At 36.9% G+C, this 24,273-nt stretch overlaps 1 protein-coding gene across 4 annotated transcripts; it reads right to left on the bottom strand.

Annotated features, from left to right (window-relative positions):
• Positions 1-1,579: 1,579 nt before the first annotated feature.
• On the bottom strand, positions 1,580-23,808 carry tent4a (terminal nucleotidyltransferase 4A). Of its 4 annotated transcripts, none has more exons than XM_077196401.1 (13): positions 22,794-23,808; positions 18,734-18,857; positions 18,520-18,566; positions 17,550-17,670; positions 17,296-17,403; positions 14,241-14,369; positions 13,799-14,012; positions 12,515-12,641; positions 12,326-12,432; positions 10,869-11,050; positions 9,523-9,669; positions 9,271-9,426; positions 1,580-4,052 (listed from the first exon to the last, which is right to left on the bottom strand). In XM_077196401.1, the coding sequence occupies exons 1-13, from the start codon at positions 23,477-23,479 to the stop codon at positions 3,903-3,905; spliced, it is 2,298 nt and encodes a 765-aa protein (XP_077052516.1). In that variant the 5' UTR covers positions 23,480-23,808; the 3' UTR covers positions 1,580-3,902. The 4 variants fall into 4 exon arrangements, with proteins under 4 accessions (XP_077052516.1, XP_077052517.1, XP_077052521.1 ...); XM_077196402.1 differs by having other exon boundaries at positions 1,580-4,049; XM_077196406.1 differs by having other exon boundaries at positions 1,580-4,049; positions 9,373-9,426.
• Positions 23,809-24,273: the final 465 nt, after the last annotated feature.

Raw genomic sequence — 24,273 nt, 5'->3', positions numbered from 1 at the left:
AGGCATTTAAAACAACAACAATGTTTACTCACATTTTCTGATTCAATCCAATTGTAAATGACCTCTTTAGATCCAATATTTCTGTCACCTTGTCCGTTTTTTGCCCAGTCGACGAAAATACTTCCAAACGACACCACGTACAGCAGGACCGTTGCACGTCTCAGCAACAGTTTGGCGTTTTAAACCAATTGAATCGATTTAGTGAACGATTCAGTGGTTGACTTTTTTCACTTATAACCATTTACTGTGCTATTCTAACGCCCGTTTCACACATACTCCGTTTGCCACTGCAAACCGTATGTGGTGCGTATTTTTTACGTACCCATGTTAACAGGTTGCTTTCACACGTCACGCGGGTGAGTTCCGGCGATCCGTTCCAGGTGCGGTGCGTATACAGCAGTGCAGAGATCGTTTCCCAGCGAGTCTATTTTTTCTGTGCTGCACCGCACTAAAGTGGCAGCGCATTGTTCACATTAAAATAGACATAGATTGACAAGAAACTGTATTAATTTCATCATATAGGCATAATTACAGTTAATGTGTTCTACGGTTACTATACAGGGTCAAGAAAAACAAAAAAGTATGATTATAGTACCAAAAGTTGCAAAATGCCGTGATTTTTCCCCCCTCAAAAAATACATTATATATTTGGGGTGGGGGGAACAATGTAAATTTTACATGTAAAACAAAAGAATCATAATGATCAAAATAAATGTTCATACTGTTTCAATGTCTTAAACAATGTCAAAGTTAATTTTTGGATTTAAAATCAAAATGACTTAGCCATTTTTGATTTTGTGGCACACAGAAACTGCGGATCAGTAGCGCACTGCAAACGCAGCATATGTGAAAGTAGCGCGTGCTGCTCCTGTACCGTATAGGCTACGCACCTCAACACGCACCGCATACGGAGCATGTGTGAAACGGGCGCAGAAAATAGTAACTGAACCATTTTCACCGTTCATCCAAAGACGTGGTTTATTTACTTTACGTTTTTTTATTTATTATTATTCAATAATTATTAATAAAAAAAACAAAAATGTTCATTTTAGGCTTACAATGCTAAATCATCAGACGGATTTTGAATTTATGGGTGAAATAAAAGTTAATATTTGACTCACATTTTATTTTATTTCAGTTAGTCGCTAAAGCAAAATTATTAATTTAATTGAACAAAATATAAATATATAATATAAACTTAAAAACAATTATTAAAACTTTACAATTAAAATGGAAAATATAAAAATGCAAAATACTACTAAAATAATTGTTCTACAACATACAGTCATACATAACACATTCATTTTTAACTATAACTTAAAGTCTTGACCTTTTTTACAATTCATGGACGTAAACTTACATCCTTTTGTTAGTCAGTCCTTATCAGCAATTTGTTAACATTCTCTTTGGGGTTTCATGAGCAGATCTCTGAAGCACAAGCTCACCATCTAGTGGTAAAGCACGGGTAACAGTTTATCAAATCTAACATTTCTAAGTACTGAGCTGTAAAGAATGATTTAACATTTTAGAATGTATTCAATCAATTAGAGCAAAAATAAACCGCAAGCAACTGCATGCATGGTTTTAAGATGTTTATTTAAAAAATAAAATAGAAAAAAAATTACATAAAAATATTGAAGGAAAACAAAAACAATTCCTCCTTCTGACCTCTTAGATGCTTTGCGGCCACATTGAGGGCTTTCAGTATAAGGATTGACAAGTTCAGGAGTGCTTTTGGCCACTGTGACATAACAGACGTCAGCAAAAAAAAAAGAAAAAAAGTTACATTTAAAATCCATCATTGATATTCAATGAGGAGTGTCACACTGTATCAAGCAGTACATCACCTCAAAAGGTCAAACCATTACAGAGTGAAATACTTCCACCTTTCAAACACATCTACAGATTCACTCAGGAAAAACAGAGCCATTTTCATTTTGACAAATCACCGATAAAGTAGGTCCTTATTTGAAAGGATGGGGAGAGTTGCCTCAATGTCTGACTCAATTTGCAAAAGATGCTGGTTCTATCTAAAAGCAGAAACTGCTATTAGAGTTACATTTGCCCTATTGCATTGATAGGCGGGTGAGTCAAGAGTTACAAGGACAATCCACAGTTTCTGTGTCGGATATGACTTTGTAAAACACATCACACAAGTCAAAGTCAATCAATACAGACTGCAGGACATGGTTGTAGCGTTGTAACAGCAGTAAATGTAGTCCGGTTGATCTCCATGAGGAAATATTTGCATTGCAAAAACTCCAGACAAGACGTCCAGGTGTTTTTCCACCATTAAAACAGTCTGAACTTGCATACAGGAACTGTTCACATGTGCGTCGATCTCGGGCCTTAGTCCGTTGACGGTCACTCAGATTTAGTTTCTTGACAAGATTTACAAGCAAATGGCCATCATGAGGGACTCAGGAAGAGAGATTTTCAAAACTCCACTTGCATAGTAACAATAACCTGTATGCCTGTGACGTTCTGAGCAACAGCAATACAGTTTTAGTGTGCCATATACAAACAGAACACAAAAAAAAAAAAAAATTCAATTCAATACAGTACAGGAATAGGTTATTACCAAAAAGGCATATTAGCGAAAGTACCTGGCAATAAATGCAAGTCAAGATTCCAGAAAGGAATCAAAATAATATTCCCTTTCTCCGCTAGTCTGATTCGGGTGCCCATTCAGAAGTCGAACTAGGTCCGATTAGGGCACCTTGCATAAAGCTGCACTGATCTGGAGTCTGCTCGCACGTTCATTAGAGCTTCCCTAAAATAATTCACGTCTCACACTTACCTATAGCGACTTAAAAAGGACAGACACACATATAAATGAAAGCGCATTAGGACCAAGAGCTCAAGCTTTTTTTTCGATTTCTCAATCTGATAAACCCAAGTCCTACAGCCTCAACACCACACAACTACAACCTTTAAGACAAAACGAACGAGACGAATAAAAGCAACAGCTGAGATTCTGAAGCTCATTGTGGGAACACAGAAAGTGAGATATGGCGACTCCTGTTAGTAAAGAGTGGAAAGTCGTTCTGTGAGATCTAGACTGGTTGCTTTAACTTGCTCTTGTCCAGGTGCAATTTATGCTGAGAAAAAGGGGAAGAGGGAATATAAACTCTCAAAAAACTCTTTTAAAACAGACTTATTTTCCCTTAAGGAGCCTGTCTGACAGGATCTGTAAACGATGAACAAAATTAAAAACATTACAAAAATAAAAACATTTTTACAAAACAAACAAACAAAAGGCTGGACACAAAAATAACCAAAAAAGAAATTAAATATGTTTCCAGAGTGAAGGAAAATACAGAAATTAAGAAGTTATTGCACAAAAAAGTAAAGGTTGCGTTATGAATACAGTCAATACGGTGGGGGTCTCTGGAAGCATCTTGAGTGCAGAATTTGAAGCCAGCGTTAAACTTAAACACACACACACAACCTTTGAAACACACATCCTCACCCAATACAACAAACACTTGAAATCCACTGAATCTAGTTCGTCCCACAAGTGAAGGGTGTCACGTTTAGACCAAAAATGTGAAGCATGAAACACATACAAAAAAAGGAACGTTTCACCTGTCAACCTGGAAGTTGTGGAGTAGACGACCGAAAAAACAGTTCCTGTTCTCGAAGCTTCCTCAGGAAGATTGCACAGGTCAAAAAACAAAAGTCTCAACATATACATGCACAGATTCAGTGGCAGACTGAACAACTTAGCACCACCATCACCACAACTACTGAACGAGGAGCTGGGTTTCAAACGCTGGTCTTTCTGTGCTCACACCATCAGTAGGAGGGCTAAATGAGTTCTCATCGTTTTAAGATGGGACCAGAGGGGTGAAAGAGGAAGCAAGTGGAGAGGGAGCGCCCATAGGGGAGCATAGTCGTCTTTATCTGCTGACGCTAGCCGGCAGACTGTCCCTCTTCCTGCGGCGCCAGGTGTTGCGGTTGTACTGAATGTGGCTTCGGTTGGAAAGGACGGGACTGTGCATCACGGCGGGATTGTGGAAGCCCTTCAGAGGGAACTTGGGACCTGTCTGCTGGAGATAAGACAACATAAATATACATAATTTAAAATACAAATGCACTACCATAATTAAACGCTGAACTTTAGAATGGTAAAGACAGCAAAATATTGATAACATTACAAAATATGTCCATTTCAAAATGCTTTTCTTTTGAACTTTATATTTATCAAAGACAAACAAAATGTATCTAAATATTAAGAAGCACAACGGTTTTCAACATTTATAGAAATGTTTATTGAGCACTGAAGACTGGAGTAATGGCTGCTGTAAATTCAGCATTGCTATCACAAGACTAAATGACATTTATAAAAAAATTTTTTTTTAAAAAAAATAAAAATGTGTATATATATATACACATATACACACACACACACGCACACACACACGTCATATAATTAGAATGTCATCAAAAAGTTAATTTTAGTAATTCCATTCAAAAGGTGAAATTTGGATATTATATCCATTCAATACACACAGACTGATATATTTCAAGTGTTCATTCCTTTTAATTTTGATGATTATAACTGACAACTAATGAAAACCCCAAAACCAGTATCTCAGAAAATTTGAATATTGTGAAAAGGTTCAATATTGTAGACACCTGGTGCCACACTCTAATCAGCTAATTAACTCAAAACACCTGCAAAGGCCTTTAAATGGTCTCTCAGTCTAGTTCTGTAGGCTACACAATCATGGGGAAGACTGCTGACTTGACAGCTGTCCAAAAGACTACTATTGGCATCTTGCACAAGGAGGGCAAGACACAAAATGTCATTGCTAAAGAGGCTGGCTGTTCACAGAGCTCTGTGTCCAAGCACATTAATAGAGAGGCGAAGGGAAGGAAAAGATGTGTTAGAAAAAAAGTCTACAAGCAATAGGGATGACCGCACCCTGGAGAGGATTGTGAAACAAAACCCATTCAAAAATGTGGGGGAGATTCACAAAGAGTGGACTGCAGCTGGAGTCAGTGCTTCATAGTGTTAATTCTGTCACCTATTTTTAATTTAGTCTTAGTCTTGTGCCAAATGTCCTTGTTAGTTTTAGTCATATTTAGTCATTCACAAATCTTTTGTTGTTAGTCAAGTTTTAGTCGACTAAAAGTCTCGTCATTTTAGTCGACTAAAAGTCTCGTCATTTTAGTCGACTAAAAGTCTCGTCATTTTAGTCGACTAAAAGTCTCGTCATTTTAGTCGACTAAAAGTCTCGTCATTTTAGTCGACTAAAAGTCTCGTCATTTTAGTCGACTAAAAGTCTCGTCATTTTAGTCGACTAAAAGTCTCGTCATTTTAGTCGACTAAAAGTCTCGTCATTTTAGTCTAGTTTTAGTCAAAGAAAACTCAATATATCTTAGTCAAGTTTTAGTCAAAACATTTTAATCTTTTTTTTAAATAAATTATCTCTGATAACCATTTCAATCAAATAGTCTCACACTTCTCAAATATTGGTTAAATGTCACAATTACCTGACAAAATATACTTGTTGAATGATTTTTGTTGAATGCAACTGTTAAACATGTCTGGTTTTCTGAAGTTGTCCAAGAAATTGTTTTTCATTTTGAACACAATTCAAAAGCTGGGGCCCTACAGACTCCGACTGACAAGTTACAAAGGTTTTTAAAACTGTTTTTGGTTGCCTTGTGTCTCATTTTTCTGTTCAGGGCAGAAATAAAATAAGTATACCCAGAAAAACTGAAGAGAATAGGCCTACTGTACTGTAGGCCTCAAATAAAACCTATTTACATTCTAGGTTGGTCTTGAGAAATAACAAACAAATGAGATTTAACAAGGCTAAACAATTAATATTTCTGCTAGGTAACTGGTTGATTTACAGCGTACCTGTAGATGTTTTCCCCCGATATTTTTTTGTCTGCAGTGCTTCCCATCAGTTATAATGTCATGATTTTGACCACTTAAGTTTTGTTTTGTAGAAAGCCTTTCTTTAAAGTGAATTTCGTTTTGTATAAATTTTATCTTCATTTTAATCAATGTTTCATCAACAAATTGTCTGGATTAATAAAAGAAGCAAATATAGTACACAATATAATCAGGATACAAAGGCGCCGGCGCGTGAACTGGAGCGCGTCTCATAAATGAACTGAAACTCAGCGTATAAGATACTTGCCTCAAAGACCTGAGAAGAATATCTATTAAAAAAGCTTGAAATGTCTACTTTATACAAAATAATTAAACACAAACAAAAATGGGCTTCTCTCTGCTTAGTAGGTTAATTCGTATGAAGTGTGCATTTCTCTCTATAGGCGCGTTCACTGCGAAGATGGCAAGTCAGCATCGTTAACTTTATCTTTGCAGCCAACACTGACATAAAACACTAGTTTATTAATAAACAAATCAAAAGTCTCATCCATAATAATTACTTTTGCCGTTTTTTTGTGGCAAGCTTTATGCGTGCGTTGAGATGCGGAATAGAAAATATATTACGAAAACGCTAATTATGGTTTATCATTCTCTCCCATATATATATTAAAGTAATTAAATCAATACAAGTATGTGATTAGACTATTAATGACTTAAATGAACTACTACTAGTTGACTAGAAAAAAACCTTTCGTGAACGGGCAGCCCTACTTATTTCACATATTATCTAACCAGCCGCGCGTCACTGCGGGCGTTCTGAGCGAGTGGCGCGTAATATTCAGAAATGCGCTCTCCGCTCTGGAGGAAATATTACCACTCCGCTCACATGCTCTGGTGTGAGACAATGTGTGTCTTCATCTGTTGTCTGAGAGTTGATTGACAGCTTTTAGATGCATTATTGGCATCGCCACCCTCTGGTCGTGAACGTGTCAACGCATCAGAACCGAAAACATGGGGATTTTTTATAGACAATTGCACAACCTATTCGATATTCTATAATAAAATCAACTAAGAATATTGAGAATCATGACTCATCTCTAGTAACCGCTGAATATTCCATCTCATGATGAAAAAGTAAAGACGATTGTAGACGAAAATGAAGAGAGATTTTATCTTAGTTTTTATTATATGCTAAATATTTTAGTCTCGTCTTTTTTCGTCAACAACAATGCATGTTAATTTAGTCTTAGTCAGCGTTTTTGGACATTGGTGCAGTCCCGTCATCGTCTCAGTCATGAAAAAAAAAGGTAGTTGACGAACATATTTAGTCTCGTCTCGTCTGACGAAATTAACACTAGTGCTTCAAGAACCACCACGCACAGACGTATGGAAGACATGGGTTTCAGCTGTCGCATTCCTTGTGTCAAGCCACTCTTGAACAAGACACAGCGTCAGAAGCGTCTCGCCTGGGCTAGAGACAAAAAGCACTGGACTGCTGCTGAGTAGTCCAAAGTTATGTTCTATGATGAAAGTAAATTTTGCATTTCCTTTGGAAATCAAGGTCCCAGAGTCTGGAGGAGGAGAGGACATGCACAGAATCCGTTGCTTGAAGTCCAGTAAAGTTTCCACAGTCACTGATGGTTTGGGGTGCCATGTCATCTGCTGGTGTTGGTCCACTGTGTTTTCTGAGGTCCATGGTCAACACAGCCGTCTACCAGGAAGTTTTAGAGCACTTCTTGCTTCCTGCTGCTGACCAACATTATGGAGATGCAGATTTCATTTTCCAACAGGACTTGGCACCTGCTCACAGTGCCAAAGCTACCAGTACCTGGATTAAGGGCCATGGTATCCCTGTTCTTAATTGGCCTGCAAACTAGCCTGACCTTAACCCTATAGAAAATCTATGGGGTATTGTGAAGAGGAAGGTGCGATACCCCAGATCCAAAAATGCAGAAGAGCTGAAGGCCACTACCAGAGCAACCTGGGCTCTCATAACACCTGAGCAGTGCCACAGACTGATCGACTCCATGTCACGCCGCATTGCTGCAGTAATTCAGGCAAAAGGAGCCCCAACTAAGTATTGAGTGCTGTACATGCTCATACTTTTCATATTCATACTTATCAGTTGGCCAACATTTCTAAAAATCCTTTTTTTGTATTGGTCTTAAGTAATATTCTAATTTTCGGAGATACTGAATTTGGGATTTTCATTAGTTGTCCGTTTTAATCATCACAATTAAATTAAATAAACATTTGAAATATATCAGTCTGTGTGTAATGAATGAATTTCACTTTTTGAATGGAATTACTGAAATAAATCAACTTTTAGATGATATTCTAATTATATGACCAGCACCTGTATGTATATGTATATATATATATCAAATAGAAAAGTTATTTTAAATTATTTCACAATATTAATGTTTTGACAGTATTTCTGATAAATCAAATGCAGCCTTGGTGAACATGAAATGTTTTTCATTAAAAACCACCCTACTAAACATATGAAAGGGATTGGCGTATCTAAAATAATTAAATATAAAATTTTAAAAATGTACAAAATGTGAATGATTTATGGAATTCTCAGGTATATGATCAGCTAAAGACAAAAACAAATACCTGCCCCCACCCCCCCACACACAAACATAATTATAAAAATTACTATTTTACTAAAAGAAAAAAAAAGATTTTATATTAATAATAATGATATTAATCATTTATTTATGGTTGCCTTAATTTCTTTGCTTTTAAACTATATACCAATGAGCTTTTATTTTTCGACCGGAAAACCACAGGCTTTACTCTTAAGCACGCAGCGCGTCAGACTATATATTTATATAATTACATCACAACCCTTGCGATTTGATGATTGCACTAAGCCATATCACATTCTTACAACAACACATTGTCAATTCTTTAAAAAAAAAATTATAAATTGGGACAGGGCAAGGCTAACGTGATAAGGGTGTCCTGCAGACAGCGTTGTCACAAGCAATCTGTGAATGAAATTAAAGTATTATAAATAAACTGCAAAATGTTATGTTTTCTAAGTAATTGTTGGCCATTTCAATCATCATACTTATTGTATGGCATTGTTTTAGGTAGAGCAGTTTATTTAAATGATATTTATTATTAAAGGTGTATTTGATTTCAATTTAATGTTTCTCTATTACTAATTACAAAAATGATATACATACAGAGCAAGTTATTAAATTGATGAAAGATAAGATCTCAAAACACAGTCTTATTGAATGCTCCTGATCGGACATTACATTAACACCAAGGTGGTCATTACATTTCATAATTTTACCCTATCCTGTCATCTAACTAGTCTGTGAAGTCTAGATGAAGGAGGGAAAGTTGGGCTCACTGTCAAGATACAGCATGTACAGGAGAGCGCATGTGGGACAGCCTACCTTTGGATGATGGTGGGGACTGGGTAGAGGGCTGGGGGGAGCTGGGGGGACTGCAGGGGGGGGCATGTGGAGGTATGGGGGTGGTCCATCTGCCATACACACCTGTCTGCCAGGTAGAGCGTGGAGAGAAAGATTGCCTGGGATTGAAACTCTCGCCTAGAGAAACGGAGTGAGAGGGGAAGTTGGTTTCAAGAACATGCCAGTGTTGTCATCATCATCACAATTAGCTACCAAACCAAAATCACCCCTCACCTGGGTGGCCTGAGGCATGGTGAGTGCTGCCGTGATGCTGGCTTTGCCCGTGCCCATCTGAAGCGCTGATGACAGGGGTCCCTGCGGCAGAATCTGGAGAGGGAAGGGGGCTACAGGTGGAGTGACATACGGTGTGGAGTCAGAGTCCTGGAGGAGCAGAAGTCAGTTATGTGAGAGGGAATGACAATCTAAGGCATATTAGCCCTGTAAAGTCTGACATATAAAATAATAATCTTTTTTTTTGTTTGGTTGAATCTTTAGACAAAAACAATCTTTTTGTTGAGTATCATATGATAGATTAGGCTTTTATGGTTCATATAATATAGTAAGAATATGAAGCTCAGTTTATTCAGAGGCCCAAATGAAGCAAAAGTATACAATTTTGTGCAGTCACTGATATTTATATCGCCAAAGCATAAGAAAAAATCCATTAGCTTGTAATGTAAATCAATAAGAGCTTACATAAGTCCTTATAACAGTATAGCAGACTACTTGCATAAAATGCATATAAATATAATTTACTATATCTTCCAATAATAGGTCGTAATAAATCTAAGCATTTAAATATCATCTTACTATCAAAACTCTGTTGTTTCTATTGTGGGTGGGGGGTGGACGGGTTTAGGGGGCAAAACATCCAATCCATTTCAATACAATTGAGAGATTGTTCCTCAACAGCCTTATGTAACATTTGAATAGAGCTGCATGGTTAATCGTTAAAAGATCACTTTTTCTATTCCAACACCCACGCAATCTAATTCCTAAATGACAATGAATCAGCTAGGTTTATTAAACCTGACAAGTACGTTTAGAGCGGAACACTCAAATCTGCGTTTGCACTGCCGCTGAGCCAGAGAGAGCAGTTTTCATGTAGGCTAGGTATGAAACATCTTCACAAACAGTCTGTTCAACCACACATCAATTTAACAAGAATTGTGCAGCCCTATATTTAACACTCACATTTCAGTATTATTATATAAAAAATAAAAACAAAAGTGAATTAAGTAAAACTAAGTTGTTCCAGTCCGGTAAGTGTTCATCTTGTAAGATTACTATAGTTTAAATGTTATTCTTATATTTATTGTAAAAATATCCACCTTAGTTCGTTGTACACGTCTTTTTTTCTGTGAAAGAATTATTGATTTTTTTAATGATACTAAAGCCCTTTTAGTTGCCAAAAGGTTTAAACTATCAATCAGATGACAGAAGGGATGTAGTCGATTTTTGAGATTATGTATAACAGGTTTAAGTTATAATCATTTAAAGGACCATTTGGCATAAATACGACACACATGAATAGTGTTTATAGGGTTAAAGTACGGACACAGAAGAAGGATGATGCTTACGATATCGCTGCCTGACAGCGAGGATGCAGAAGAGGCAGAGGAGTGCTGTTGAGGGCTGGACAGGGACATGGGTGAGTCTACGCTGTGAGGGGACACAGAGTCCCTCTGCTGCTGGTCCTCCACACCTACGCCCAGCAGTGTGACCGTCTCCACCTGATCCACTGAGTCTTTATGAGATGGACCTGTATGCAAAAGCCATCAAAACATCAGCCAAATCAAAGCAGGTTTCATTTGAAACATGGCTGAATTGAAATAAGCAGATTCGCTGCAGGGCAACTATCCGCCTGTCAAACCACTGAGGACTTCGACGGACAAATTTTAAAAGTTCACATACTCCATTACCAAATTGATATATCAAGCTTTAGTTTAATATAACATGAATGAGATGTGTGAAAGGGATAAAATGCTGTTGAGGAGGACACTTTCTCACTTCTAGGGCACCTACAAAGCTACACTTCGTCAGAAAATGTATATTAATGCATTGCAAGCACAGAGGACAAAATGAAAGCAATAAGAAGTGATGCAATGCAGTCTAACAAAGGCTTTTATTGGGCCTTTATATACTTTTGATAGATTCATAATTCATTTCTTACTTCGACCAACATCTAGGACAGCGGCTTCCACAAGGGGGCCTTAAAACAACTTGATTTAAAATACAGCAAAACAAGCATAAAAAAAAATCCAAAATAGATATTTCATATTCATATTTTATTTCACACCCCCTATTTTTGGCTCTGAAGAACCAGGCTTCCCACAATCTATAAAAACCTGGTTAACTTAAAAAAAATTGATTTCTAGACCTGGAAATGTCATGTAAATGATTAAAACGCCTTAGCCACTTTCATTAGGGATTAAATGTTTTTCTAATCATGCGAAGCTACATAATATTTTAAGTAATTGAAAGTAAAAACGATTTTCGAAAAACCTTATCCAGTACATCAAAACCGTCTGAAGAAATCATCTAAATTTATTGATTAAAAAGAGTGGGATCCCTGAAGAACATTCAGCTCTTAAAACGTGTGGATTCTAAAAGTTTAAACTGTAATTATAATAACTTTAGTTACTTATTTTATTCTATTGTCATTGCTAGTTTCTACAAATAAAATAATAAATAAAAAATGTTTTAAATGCAGCAGGACAAGTGTAAGACCTTTTTATATTCACATTCTGGGACTGCCTTTACTTAACTCTTTTCTTTTCTTCATATCAATGCTATGCTGCCCTGCATCGAATTTGGGGCCTTGCAATATCCTAAAATGCATCATTACAATGCTGTAAAAATTTTTGAAACACACTCCACCCCAGGACATTAGTGACTATCTATAATGCCTTATCAATGAGAACTTATTGCACCGGGAAACATTATAACGTACAATCAAAAACAAACATAGATGAAATTGACCTAGTATCTGCAGTCATTAGATATATTCTGAGAAATTCTTCACATTGAGACGTACCTGGATTCCTCTCCAAGCGGGAGTTGTGTCTGCCACCCCACTTCTTTATGATCCACTCCCTGTAGTCAATGACTTCCTGCGTGACTTTAATAATACGGCCCAAAGTGCTGAGGGGACAAGATAAATGACATGTTAAATAAAACTGAAAATTTTAAAGAATTAGGGTGAACATGTCCATGAGAGCTGTACCTGTCACTGTCTTTGTTGGGGTAAGAACGTGCAAGAGGTGAGACGGCGTGACTCAGTATTATATACGCATAGTCAAAAGCCTCCTTCACCTGCATGGCACCATAAGAGCTTCTGCCCACATCATTACCTGAGCAGTCACACAAAGAAAAGGAAAAGAAGTACATATATTAGTTCTTTATACTTGCAGTAAATTACTTTTTCACGTATTTAAAAGAAATTCAGTAATGCCTAAATGCAAATAATGAGACAGAACATCTCATTTTCAAACAATTCCTTAAGTGTCACATCAATGACAACATTGCATCTGAAGCATGCTAATGATTCCTTAAAGTCTGTCCTAAAATGTAGGCAGCTGCCTTTAAAGAGATGCTGTGTTCTGGCCAAATTTAGATTCCAGGAAAAGGCAATACAACAAATGTATTGTGGAAAGCATGATGACTACTTTAAATCCAAAACAAAAAAAGTTGAGAGAACAAAATATACACAAATATAAGGTGATAGAATTTGATTAGTTTGAAATATCTTTGTGTGCTAATATTTGTATAATGGGAGTGTAAATATTTGGGTAGATAGTGAATTGATTCGATTAACAATTTATAGATTTTTGATTCAATTAAATTTCGATTAACGATTGATTCTGTATTGAAGTGCATTCATAGGAATAAGTTAATGCTTCTAATTTCTTGATTTTTAAGAACCGATACTGACTCTTAAATATTTTAGGCTATGCACTTTTCATATGAATTATTATAGGAATATGAATTGATACGAATATACATTACTATAATAATGTAGAACCAACTATTTCCCTGTAGAGCTAAGAGCGTTAGTTGCGAAATTTTTCCGTGAGAAAATTTGCCATGTATTATACTTGATATATATACAAATTAATCAATATCGAATTGCAAGCTTGTGAATAACCCATCCCCTACCAAATAGTACAATATTATCAGACACAGTTTGTTTCTTCATAGTCTCATACGCAAATAAATAAATGAAAAAAAAAAAATTCTGCTATATCCATAGACCTCTTAAGCATAAATATTATGGGCAAGCAGAAATCATTTAAGGTGCTACATTAGCAACATGCTAAGACCAAACTCTATTGAAATAAATTGCGGGATCAGTCTCGGTGCGGTTCATTTGAGGAATTAGCTAAACTGGTCACTTATAAGGTTTCAATTCAGAAAGGAAGCTGCCTCAGAAGTTAGTAGACAGTAAGAAGCTCACTAGGTTTTGCATTAATGGAGGAATTTTTGAATAAATAGCTTGTTGTAATTGTACCTGGAAGAAGAGGGTCCTCAATACACAGCATGGAGGGCCTGTAGCCATTACTCATGGCCTTCATGATGTCCTCTTTAGCCATGTAAGCACCACCGTTCTTTATCCTGATCCCTGTCTTCAGGTAGTTAAAGTGTCTTCCATACAGCTCAAAAAACTCAATGAGCAGAATGCCAAGGTTCATGTTGGGATTCCTGGCATCAATTCTTGGGTGTAACTGCAAGTTAAACCAAAAATCAGCAGGCGGGTCAAGACATTCTCTTTATTTGTTTGGCACAGTCATTTATGAAATGAGTGTGGCTGATGCATTTAAAAATATATGCTAGACAATAACAGACCTCCAAATAAAAGTTATTTTTGATATGAAACACTATGGTTCTTCTCTTCGCCTAAATGTCGAAACGGTTTACATGCTTAAGAACTAGACTGGCTGCTAATGTTGCACCTGTAAGAAGCTGATGACCATCAGTATGAGACTGTAGGAGCTGATTCCTCCTGTGAAGACTTCATTGAGGTCTCGCTGTAGCAGGAACTGTTTCAGCACGAAGATTAAATAAGGCAGCACGGTATACTTCTGTGTGGGAGGGGAAAAAATATATACATTTAAGACTTTAAAACATAAAAAAATATCGTTTACACCAGGCACTAAGAAGCAACTCAAAGGCAACTCCGTGACCACTTGAGATGAGATTTCATTATTCTGGTCTTTTTACGAAAATAGTGTCATTACAAGTTGACATCAGGAATACCGGAGCATTTATGTGCTTTCAAAAGCCTAAAACATGGCAATTGCATATGCAGCTGTCTTTCACCGTAGATAACATCCAGCTGTTCTGAAGCAGCAGAAATATTTACATGAGATAATGTGTTATGATAGCTGGAGACAAGCAATAAATCTCACATTCCTCCATGTAAGATCAACATCGTCTTAAAGACTTTGGGTCTCATTCCCTAATGGTGTGTATAATTGAGAGTATTCTTATTATTCCTCACTACTGGGAGTGTATGGCACCCTTATGGATAGGAAAATTATAAAATTTGGCATATTTATTGGGGTGGTTTTGAATAAAACCCTCACCAAATTTGGGGTCTCTAGGACCAAATTTATATATACCACCCCCAGTTCAAATATTCACTTTTCTTTTGTCCTATAAACTAAATTCTTATTACACCCAATTACTCTCCTCATCCTGATCACATTCAACATCTTACATTAAGACCCATTACAGTAGTCGGCATTTTAAAAAGTATTGTATTCTGTTTTTTCACTGCTCCTTTGGCTCAGATGATCACTGGACAGAGCCGCACAGAAATGACTGTATAAAATTGATATTCCTTTTTGTTAAAAAGTTATGATGAAAAGTTAACCCAAAATTAGACTAAATGCTATATCCTGTCAATACTTGGATAAATCAAAGAGAAATTTGGTACACTTCGTCAGCACCACAATCTGTAGGTGGAGGTGTTCCAAAATTTGTCATGTACATTCAGGTCATAAGATCCCCCCCAAAAATCGCTATTTTTGTTAACATTTGAAGTTTTTTTAGAAAATCATGATGTCTATGGATTGCTTGGGTCATGCTGAATCCACCGATATTATTTAGCCAAGATCGAATGAACCACCTGTCTGCCATTTTGAAATTAGTTTTATGATTTGTGCCTAGTTTGGCTTTTTACAAAAAAAAAAACTCTCAATGTCTTCCTTGATTTACGACAATTTCAAAAACATCTTATTTCTCATTTTCCAACACTTTGCTCATCCGCAATGTGGAAGTATATGAAAAACAGTTTTTTACCACTCCTACAAATTATAACAGGCCTACGCTGAATACGGATACAAAACACATGCTTCTGAAAGCTCCTTGTGTTGCACATAGCAGTCCTTCTGAAAGCTCCTTGTGTTGTGTGATGTGTTTGCTGTATTTGTTGTACCTGCAGTGCTTTTGGTGTTTGGCCCAGAATTGCTGCTTGTAGCTATATTCGCCTTATGTTTTTGGTTAATTTATGAAGGTGCTGTAAATTTAATCGTCATATTTTTTATTGCAACTGTACAATACTATCATATATTCTGTGGTAAGAAAAAAAAATCTCCTTTTGTGGTTCCACAGATGAGAGCTATGAAGGTCATCTCCTTATTCAAAATTCTGCGTTGAAAGCTTCCTGACAGATGTTAAATTATGCTTCACCCTCCTCCTTCCTTTAGCCAAACAATGACACTATAAGACTGACACGAGATCAGCAAACGAGGAGTAAATCTAGAACACCCAGAACATGTAAATACAAGCAGGATCCAAAAAAAAAGGTTACTTCTTATTAATTTAACTAAAAACCTTTATCAGGCCATAAAGTATTTTACACATCACATAGATCTGCCCCCCACCCCCCACCATAACACCATAACCAGCATCAGTCACACACACTCAGTAGTCAGTTGCAAAACACCACTTTCCACAAAATCAATACCATCGTGATTTTTTTTCATGCTTTTCTATTAGCAGCTAAACACAATTCACAAAAATAAAAACAAATTAATTTTTACTAACCAAACTTTTACAACTTTTGTGGTAGTACAAAAATTGCCAGAGACATAACGCATTATAGTCCTTCACGTCTCTATTGCAATCTCAAAATTCTGGCCAGTTGATAATGCCTGGAATATCAAAATCAACTGCAGGCAGTAGATCCTTTTCCTATTTAACACCCAAACTCTGGAATAGTATTCCTAGCCTTGCTTGGGAAGCAGACACACGCTGTCAGCTTAAATCTAGACTAAAAACACATCTCTTTAACCTGGCATTCACATAACACATTATCAATTTCTATTATTCAAATTAGTTAAATGATTTGTTAGGCTGCATAAATGAGGTCAACCGGAACCAGGAACACTTCCTATACCACCCAATGTACTTGTTACATTGGAAGAATAGCATCTACGCTAATGTTAGTCTGTCTGTCTCATCCTTATCCCGAGGTTACCGTAGTCAGCCGGATCCGGTCCAGATCAGATGGTGGATCTGCACCTAGACACGACCAAAACGCAGCCCTGATTGTCAGCAGAGACGTGTCTACTAGACAATCCCCTGTGAAGGCCTCGTTGAAACGACAGCCATCGGCACAGATCCTCATCAAAGAACCAGACAGGTCCTCCACACAGACCCTATGGCCAGCTTCGGCTCCATACCGGCATGATGAATCTGATCTTCAAGCAAAAGGAACTGGATGAATATTTGAATGCTACCGATCTAAATTCTGACATGTGATGCAGCCTGAATCATAATGACACTGTGTTCGTTCGTTGGCCAGAGGAAAACGCGCCCCCCGACTGAGCCTGGTTTCTCCAAAGTTTTTTTTTCTCCATTCTGTCACCTGATGGAGTTTTGGTTCCTTGCCACTGTTGCCTCTGGCTTGCTTAGTTGGGGAATACTTAATATTGTACAATATTACTGATCTGACTCACTCCTGGGATTATACATAGATTTACAAAATGAGCTAAACATTACCTTCACATATTCTTTGATGAAGCTAGCAGCTTTGATGCCCGTCTCCACATTAAAACTGATGTCCACTTTCACCTCAGTCTCCTGATCTGTCAGTTTGATGATTGGTACCTTCAAAATTCAAAGATATAAACATAAAATAATGAATTGCTAAGAAACACACAAATGTGTTACAAAAAAGCAACAACCTCAGCATAAGAAACCGTCAAACTGAGTTTAGCAAATGTTAAATCGACAGTAGAGGGAAAAATACATACAGTAGCTTTGTCGAGAACTTTGATAGAATAGGGTTCTGCCACACTGTGTTTTCTGAGGGCCTGCTCCAACTGCTGCAGGGGAGGTTTCTCCCATTTCCCAAACACCACCAGGTCAATGTCACTACAGTGACAAGAACCAGACAGAATCTTTCAAATAGTTCTACATACAAATACCTTGCAATTTTCTGTTTAGGCAACTTGTTAAAATCAAAATTTTTAATAAGTCTAAGGAAGGCCTAGATCTCCACATGAAAACAAAACCACCTTACAGCAAAGTGTTTTTGCGGTCAAATAAACTCACATTCATTGTTTTCTCAATAGTGTTCAATCAAAAAAAAAGTCCTAATGACTTAACACAAGGAAAATGTTTCAGGTTTCAGAGACATACAAACCAAAACCAATTTTGGGACTGAAGAAGTTTAGAAAGCTACACACACACACACACTTAGACATTTACCCCTGGCTTCACAGACAAGGCTTGAGCCTAATCCCAGACTAGACTACAATGCATGTTTGAGCTGTTTTAACTGAAAGCAACTTGCACTGACAAATCTTAAAGACACAAGTAATGTGTATATATACGGAACGTAATAATAAAAATAAAAATAAATAAATAAAAGCTACTTAAATGTCCTAATTGAACTAAGGCATAATCCTGGCTTAAACTAAACCCTGTCTGTGAAACTGGGCCATAGAGTTAGCAAATTGCAATTGATCATAAAATGTTTGCTCAGTTCCTGAAAGTAAGCTCAGAGCCAAAAAAGGCTAGCACGCTATGATTGTGATGTATTTGGTCACATCCCATCCTTCAGTGAGAGTCATCTTACTGAGAATAGTGTTATGACCGTACAGCAACAACAGATCACAAGAGCAACATTATACGTGTTGAAAACTGCTTACAGTTCTGTTCAAAATATCACTGTTGTGTTAATGTGCAAGATCAAACACACTGTTGAACATGTTCATTTACCTGGTTGGGAGAAAAAGTCCAGTGCTAAAGCTGCCAAAAACCTGGACCTAAGTACATAAAAGTAAAAACAATTACATTTGTATATTTGGAGTAATAATTTATAATGCCAATAGCCCAATTTATATATATATATATATATATATATATATATATATATATATATATATATATATATATATACACACACACACACATCAGCTCTAAACTTGCTTACATCAGCGGTAGGCCACAACTCCTTGATGACCGACTCTATCCTGTCCACCACCTCCTGTCTCATGGTGGCCTCCTCAGGACGAGGAGACATAAAATTGTAAAAGTCCATGATTTCTTCATGCAACCTTGAAAAATTGAAGGAAGGAAATTATGGAAATGAAGTTGGTACAATTTAAGAAGCCATTATACAGATCCATCACATAGCCTAACCAACTCATGAAGCAAGAGTATTGAGATTTGTTTTTATAGATTCTTTTTTTTTAAATCAATAAACAACCTGTACAATAAGTTTACTTGGGCCACAGGACTAAGAACTTGACTGGTTACATGTGTACCAATAGGGGTTTAGGCATTTTTAGCAAACTCATATTCAGATCTGGCTCCATTTTGGTATGGAAACAGCCATTTTTCATAATCCAATCAATTCCCGATGGATAAAATTAAATGCCAATTAAAAACTTAACCAAACAGAAATAATTAGCAATAAGAACGTTGAAGTGCAAAATTTAGTGGAATGGTTAATTAAAATGGGTTATATAATTACTTAATTCATGAACCTTTACATTTACATTATCATAAATCAACAAACACTAAAATCCTGAATCCAGCCAACAGCAATAGACGGATGACAACAAACGTAACAAAAATCAAGTTAATAGTAGAGCTGCATGATTCTGAATAAATTGAGAATCACGATTCTGAAAAGACAACTACCGTAAACAAAATAGCATAACTTAGAGGTTCTGACAAAATATTACTGGTGCAGTCTATTTAAAATGCTTAATTTGAGCTAATTACTTAATTTGTTTGAATGACTCATAAAGAATTCACTTGTTTCATTACTGGATGAATCAGCGTTTTTGAACAAATCTCCTGAATTAATGACATTTTCACTTGTCGCCTAGTGGCGTAACCATGCAATCAATACAATTGTTATTTAAAGTGCCAAGTTACTTTCAAAATGTGATTTGCCCCTATTTTGATCACTACTGTTGACATCAGTATATATCTAACTATAAACTTTGGTAGCACTATTTTACAGTCCTCTCCGCATATACTATGTACTTAAGGCAATTATAATAACTGGGTTATAACTTGGTACTAACCTTAAACCTATCTGTAAAACTAACGGTAACTCAGTTACAATATATTACCAGTACTTTCTTCGGTAACTGCACTGCAAGTACACGTACTGTAAAATAAAGTGTAACCTAAACTTTTATCCAGGTAGCCTACTTCTGTGATAATGTGAATTAGGGCAGGACAATATGGAAAAATAAATAAATACATATCTTCATAATAGTAAATATCGATAATTATCACGATAAATGACAATTCTTTATGTCTTTCAAATTTAAAGGCAGATTTTTGCTCCTGAGTGAAAGTTGTAAAAACCAGACAGTTAATTCATAGTGTTCACGTGATGCGTCAACCTTATAGGAACGCCCACCTGGAGGGCAAAACTCCGCTTCCTCAGCTTCCTGCCAGTCATTTTTACCAAGTTTGTTGTAAGTACCAATGTAATAAGACAGGGACATTAAAAGACCAACACTGTATTGATGATGTAGCCTATATTTGTACAAAATATGCAAATGAACACAGAATTAAATGCAACACGAAGTTTCTTGTTTAGCGTTTTTTTTCCCCATCGAAAACCATTAAAAAGGAAATGCGTTGCGCTCATATTCTGGGCTCATTTGCTCACCTGTATATAGAATGCATCATCAAAAAGGTGTAAACTGAATTTGATCTTTTAAGATCACTGTATTAGTACAGTACAGCACTTTCAAGGATTAGTTCACTTCAGAATTAAAATTCTGATAATCTTTCTTTCTTCAGTTGAAAAGAAATTACGTAATGCGTGGCGCATAGTAGAGATAGTGCAAGACGAACATTTGTGGTTAAAAAATAATAAAGATCTTTGTTTAATTTATTTTTTTTAAATGGCCGATCGTTTCGCTAGATACGACCCTTATTCCTCGGCTGGGATCGTGTCGAGCCCTTTGAAGCTGCAATTTGGACCTTCAAACCGTTGGTTCCCGTTGAAGTCCACATATGGAGAAAAATCCTGGAATGTTTTCCTCAAAAACCTTAATTTCTTTTTGACTGAAGAAAGAATGACATGAACATCTTGGATGACGTGGGGGTGAGTAAATTATCAGGAAGTTTTTAATTCTGAAGTGAACTAATCCTTGGTGCAACCCAGCCTAAGAATTTTTCACGTTTAGCATTTTAGAACGTTCAGCTGGTTTTAGTGATTGAAGTACTGCAGCAGTTGCTGTAAATGGATCACAAGTGCCCAAAACTTGCATCTTGTCCACATATTTGTGTTTTTAAGATAGAAAATTGACAGGCTTGTGCACTTTTGCGCTCTAGGGCTCCACGACAGTCACGTGACTGAAAACTATGGATTGTGGTTTTATCATCAGAACATGACAAAAAGTAAACACTTGCCAAACATGTGAGCATTTCACAATTTAATATTACATGTTTTGTCTCTTAGAACAGCACGTTTGACAGCAGCTGGAGATGGGGATGCAGCTGTAAATGTGTTCATTGAAAAAAACAATCTCATCTGCAAAAATTGTAACACACACACACACATATATATATATACATATATAGGTGTGTAACAATATATCATGCCACAATACATCACAACACAAAAATGCATCAATTTGTATCGTGGATATTCACCCAAAAAGAAAATTTCTGTGTGAGAAAAATTGAAGTTAACAGAGTTTTAGTGTCAGTTCTACATTAAAGTTAACTACTAATATATATATATATATATATATATATATATATATATATATATATATATATATATATATATATATATATATAATAAAATGTTAAATATATTGTATAATAATGGGGGAATATTTTTGTGTCCTGCTGAGAATGCAAAATATCTGTAACCAGTAAAAAGTGGTCTACATTATATTAAATGCATCTAGCCAGTGACAGTGCGCAAGCATATTCTTCTAAAATATTTCAGCTTAAGAATCATCAATATTTTTATTCTGGTGTCACCATTGTCCTGTGCATTGGGTTACCTGCCAGGACTTAGTCCAAGTCTATTAATTTCCACCCCAAATGTAAAATCAAATTTAGCATTTGAATCAACGGTAAATAGTTAACCTTTTACCATAAGTCTTGGAGTAGATCAATAATATCGTGGGTGAGTTCAGTATCATGATATGTATCGAATCGTGCCATAAGGGTATCGTGTCTCTCTCTCTCTCTCTATATATATATATATACACACACATTATATATATATATATATATATATATATATATATATATATATATATATATATATATATACATATACACACACACACACAAACACCTTTTTCTCTGTAATTTCTCACATGAAAATAATCGCGATTTAATTTGAACAAAATAATCGTGATTATCAGTATAACTAGTAGTTAAAGTGGGATTACATTCGTAGCTCACAGTAGATCGATCTTTAGGTTTATATAAGATACTGTAAAAAATTAAATCCTCTCACGGAGAAAATTAACAGGATTTTTTTTTTTTTTTTGCCTGTTGCACTTTGATAGCGTTTCAAAACGTCTACTATTAGTTTTAAGCCTTATTAATAAGGATGTTTATTGTAATTTGATGTGTCCCAGGTTAGGTTTTTTCTGCTATGATTCAGTGCATTAAAAGATATTCGCTTAAATAAAATCTACATCTATGGTTCTTAATTCAGCGAATCAATGGCTGTTCACTCAACGTAACACAGAATGATTCAATTCAATTCGTGAATGAATCGTACAGACCGGAAGAGATCCGACTCAAAATAACGATTCGTTGACGAATAGGACATCGCTAGCGTTACTGCTAACACACGCACAGTCACACACATTCCACAAGTGACCCAACCCACTAAACATAGGACAACCGGCTATCGTGCTAAAGCTAAAGTCCCGGTCCAACACGTCAAAATAAGGCCCAGTGACACTATCACACACAAAAGGCCACAGAAAAAAATAGCGTAACATTATAACGAGCGCTGCTGCTGTTATAAATCAAGCTCATCTCACCCGTCAACCCCTGGGTTATATTTCCTCGTCTTCCACGGCGTGCCGGAGTTCTCATAATTGCCGTTAGTCCAGTTGGAGAGCAAGTAGTTTATCCCATAGGTGCTGGCCTTATTATCGCTTTTCCTCCGGCCCGGATGATGGTGGTGGTGATGGTGGTTGTGAATCGCTGCCGGATGGGACGGGTGGCGCTTCATGCAACTCTGCTGCTGCTGCTCTAACGTTAGATTGAAATGCCGTAGATGAGGATGATGATGATGATGGTTGACATTATTCAACACGTTCTCGCTGCAAGTAAAAAATGGATGGCCCTTGTTCATATTCCCAGCGATCACATTAGGGCTTGTAGTCCTTATTTTAGAGCAACTGGACGCCAAATCCACCACCGAGCCGGTCTTTTGGGTCATATTGCCGTCTCCCGTGTTTCCATTTAACGGGTGAGCCACAGAGCCGCTACCTGGGATCGCAGTGCTGTTGTTTTTAATGATAGTGCTGTTATTCGCATTGGACGCTACAGCCTTATAAACGTCAAACGCAGGATAATTGACACTGAGGCTGTTGTGGTGATGGTGGTTCTGGTGCTGACCTGTGTTAGTCCGGTTTACCTGAGACGTTTCCCACACACGCATCCATAAAGCGTTCGCAGGACCTTTCTGTTCCGGCTGAATCCAAGCGACCCTCGGATCCATTCAACTTGTCTTTCTAACAGCCCTGTCAAACAAACAAACACCTTTTCCCCCCGTTCAGCGGATAAGTTTGAGTCCGGACTGCGAGAATGTGCCTGTAAACTGGGTAACGCGAGACGACAGGGAAAATAATGACGTGCCAAACGCCACAACCGACCAACGGGAGTTAATTAGTGGCTCTTTTCCCCCCGCTAGCTAAACTGTTAGCTAAACTATCCAGTGTTTCCAATATGGCGTATATTCCCTTGAACCCCGAAATCCAGTACGCATGTGTAGGATTTAAACCATCGGGGCTGCACACACCCCCACACAACTCCACACCGAGCAGGCGCAATCGGAAGCTATTCAGCAACCCCACCCTTCTAACCGGCATCCAAGCGAGGACACATTTGAATTTACAACCCTGGCTAAAATCAATCTACACCACGACTCCGCGACGCGATAAAACGCAGCGCGCGCTCAGTGAGCAGTGACGACGGCAGCTTCATGATTATAAATGGCCGCGTTCTTGTTGATGTGCGCAATACAAATGAAGAGATGCTTCTAGAATCTTTGTTTAATATCATAAAGTTGCATTATGTGCATTGATGTTTTATATTATACAAGGCTGCATTGTCAGATATCGTGGAAAAGGCAAAATAAGTGGACATCTACTATCTAAAAGTATTTACATTGACTATTTTGAGATTAAAGAATAAAATCTGTTTTGGTGGCTAATCTTACTTCAAGGTCATTAATCAAATTTAAAGTCAGTAATCGAAGGCCTCTCTAGCAAGGCGGATTTTTTTTTCAACTGT

The sequence above is a fragment of the Siphateles boraxobius genome, unplaced genomic scaffold, assembly GCF_051911475.1.
Source record: "Siphateles boraxobius isolate OS27281-9 unplaced genomic scaffold, OSU_SipBor_1 35, whole genome shotgun sequence".
Lineage (NCBI taxonomy): Eukaryota > Metazoa > Chordata > Actinopteri > Cypriniformes > Leuciscidae > Siphateles > Siphateles boraxobius.
This window is presented reverse-complemented; position numbering and strand designations above follow the sequence as displayed.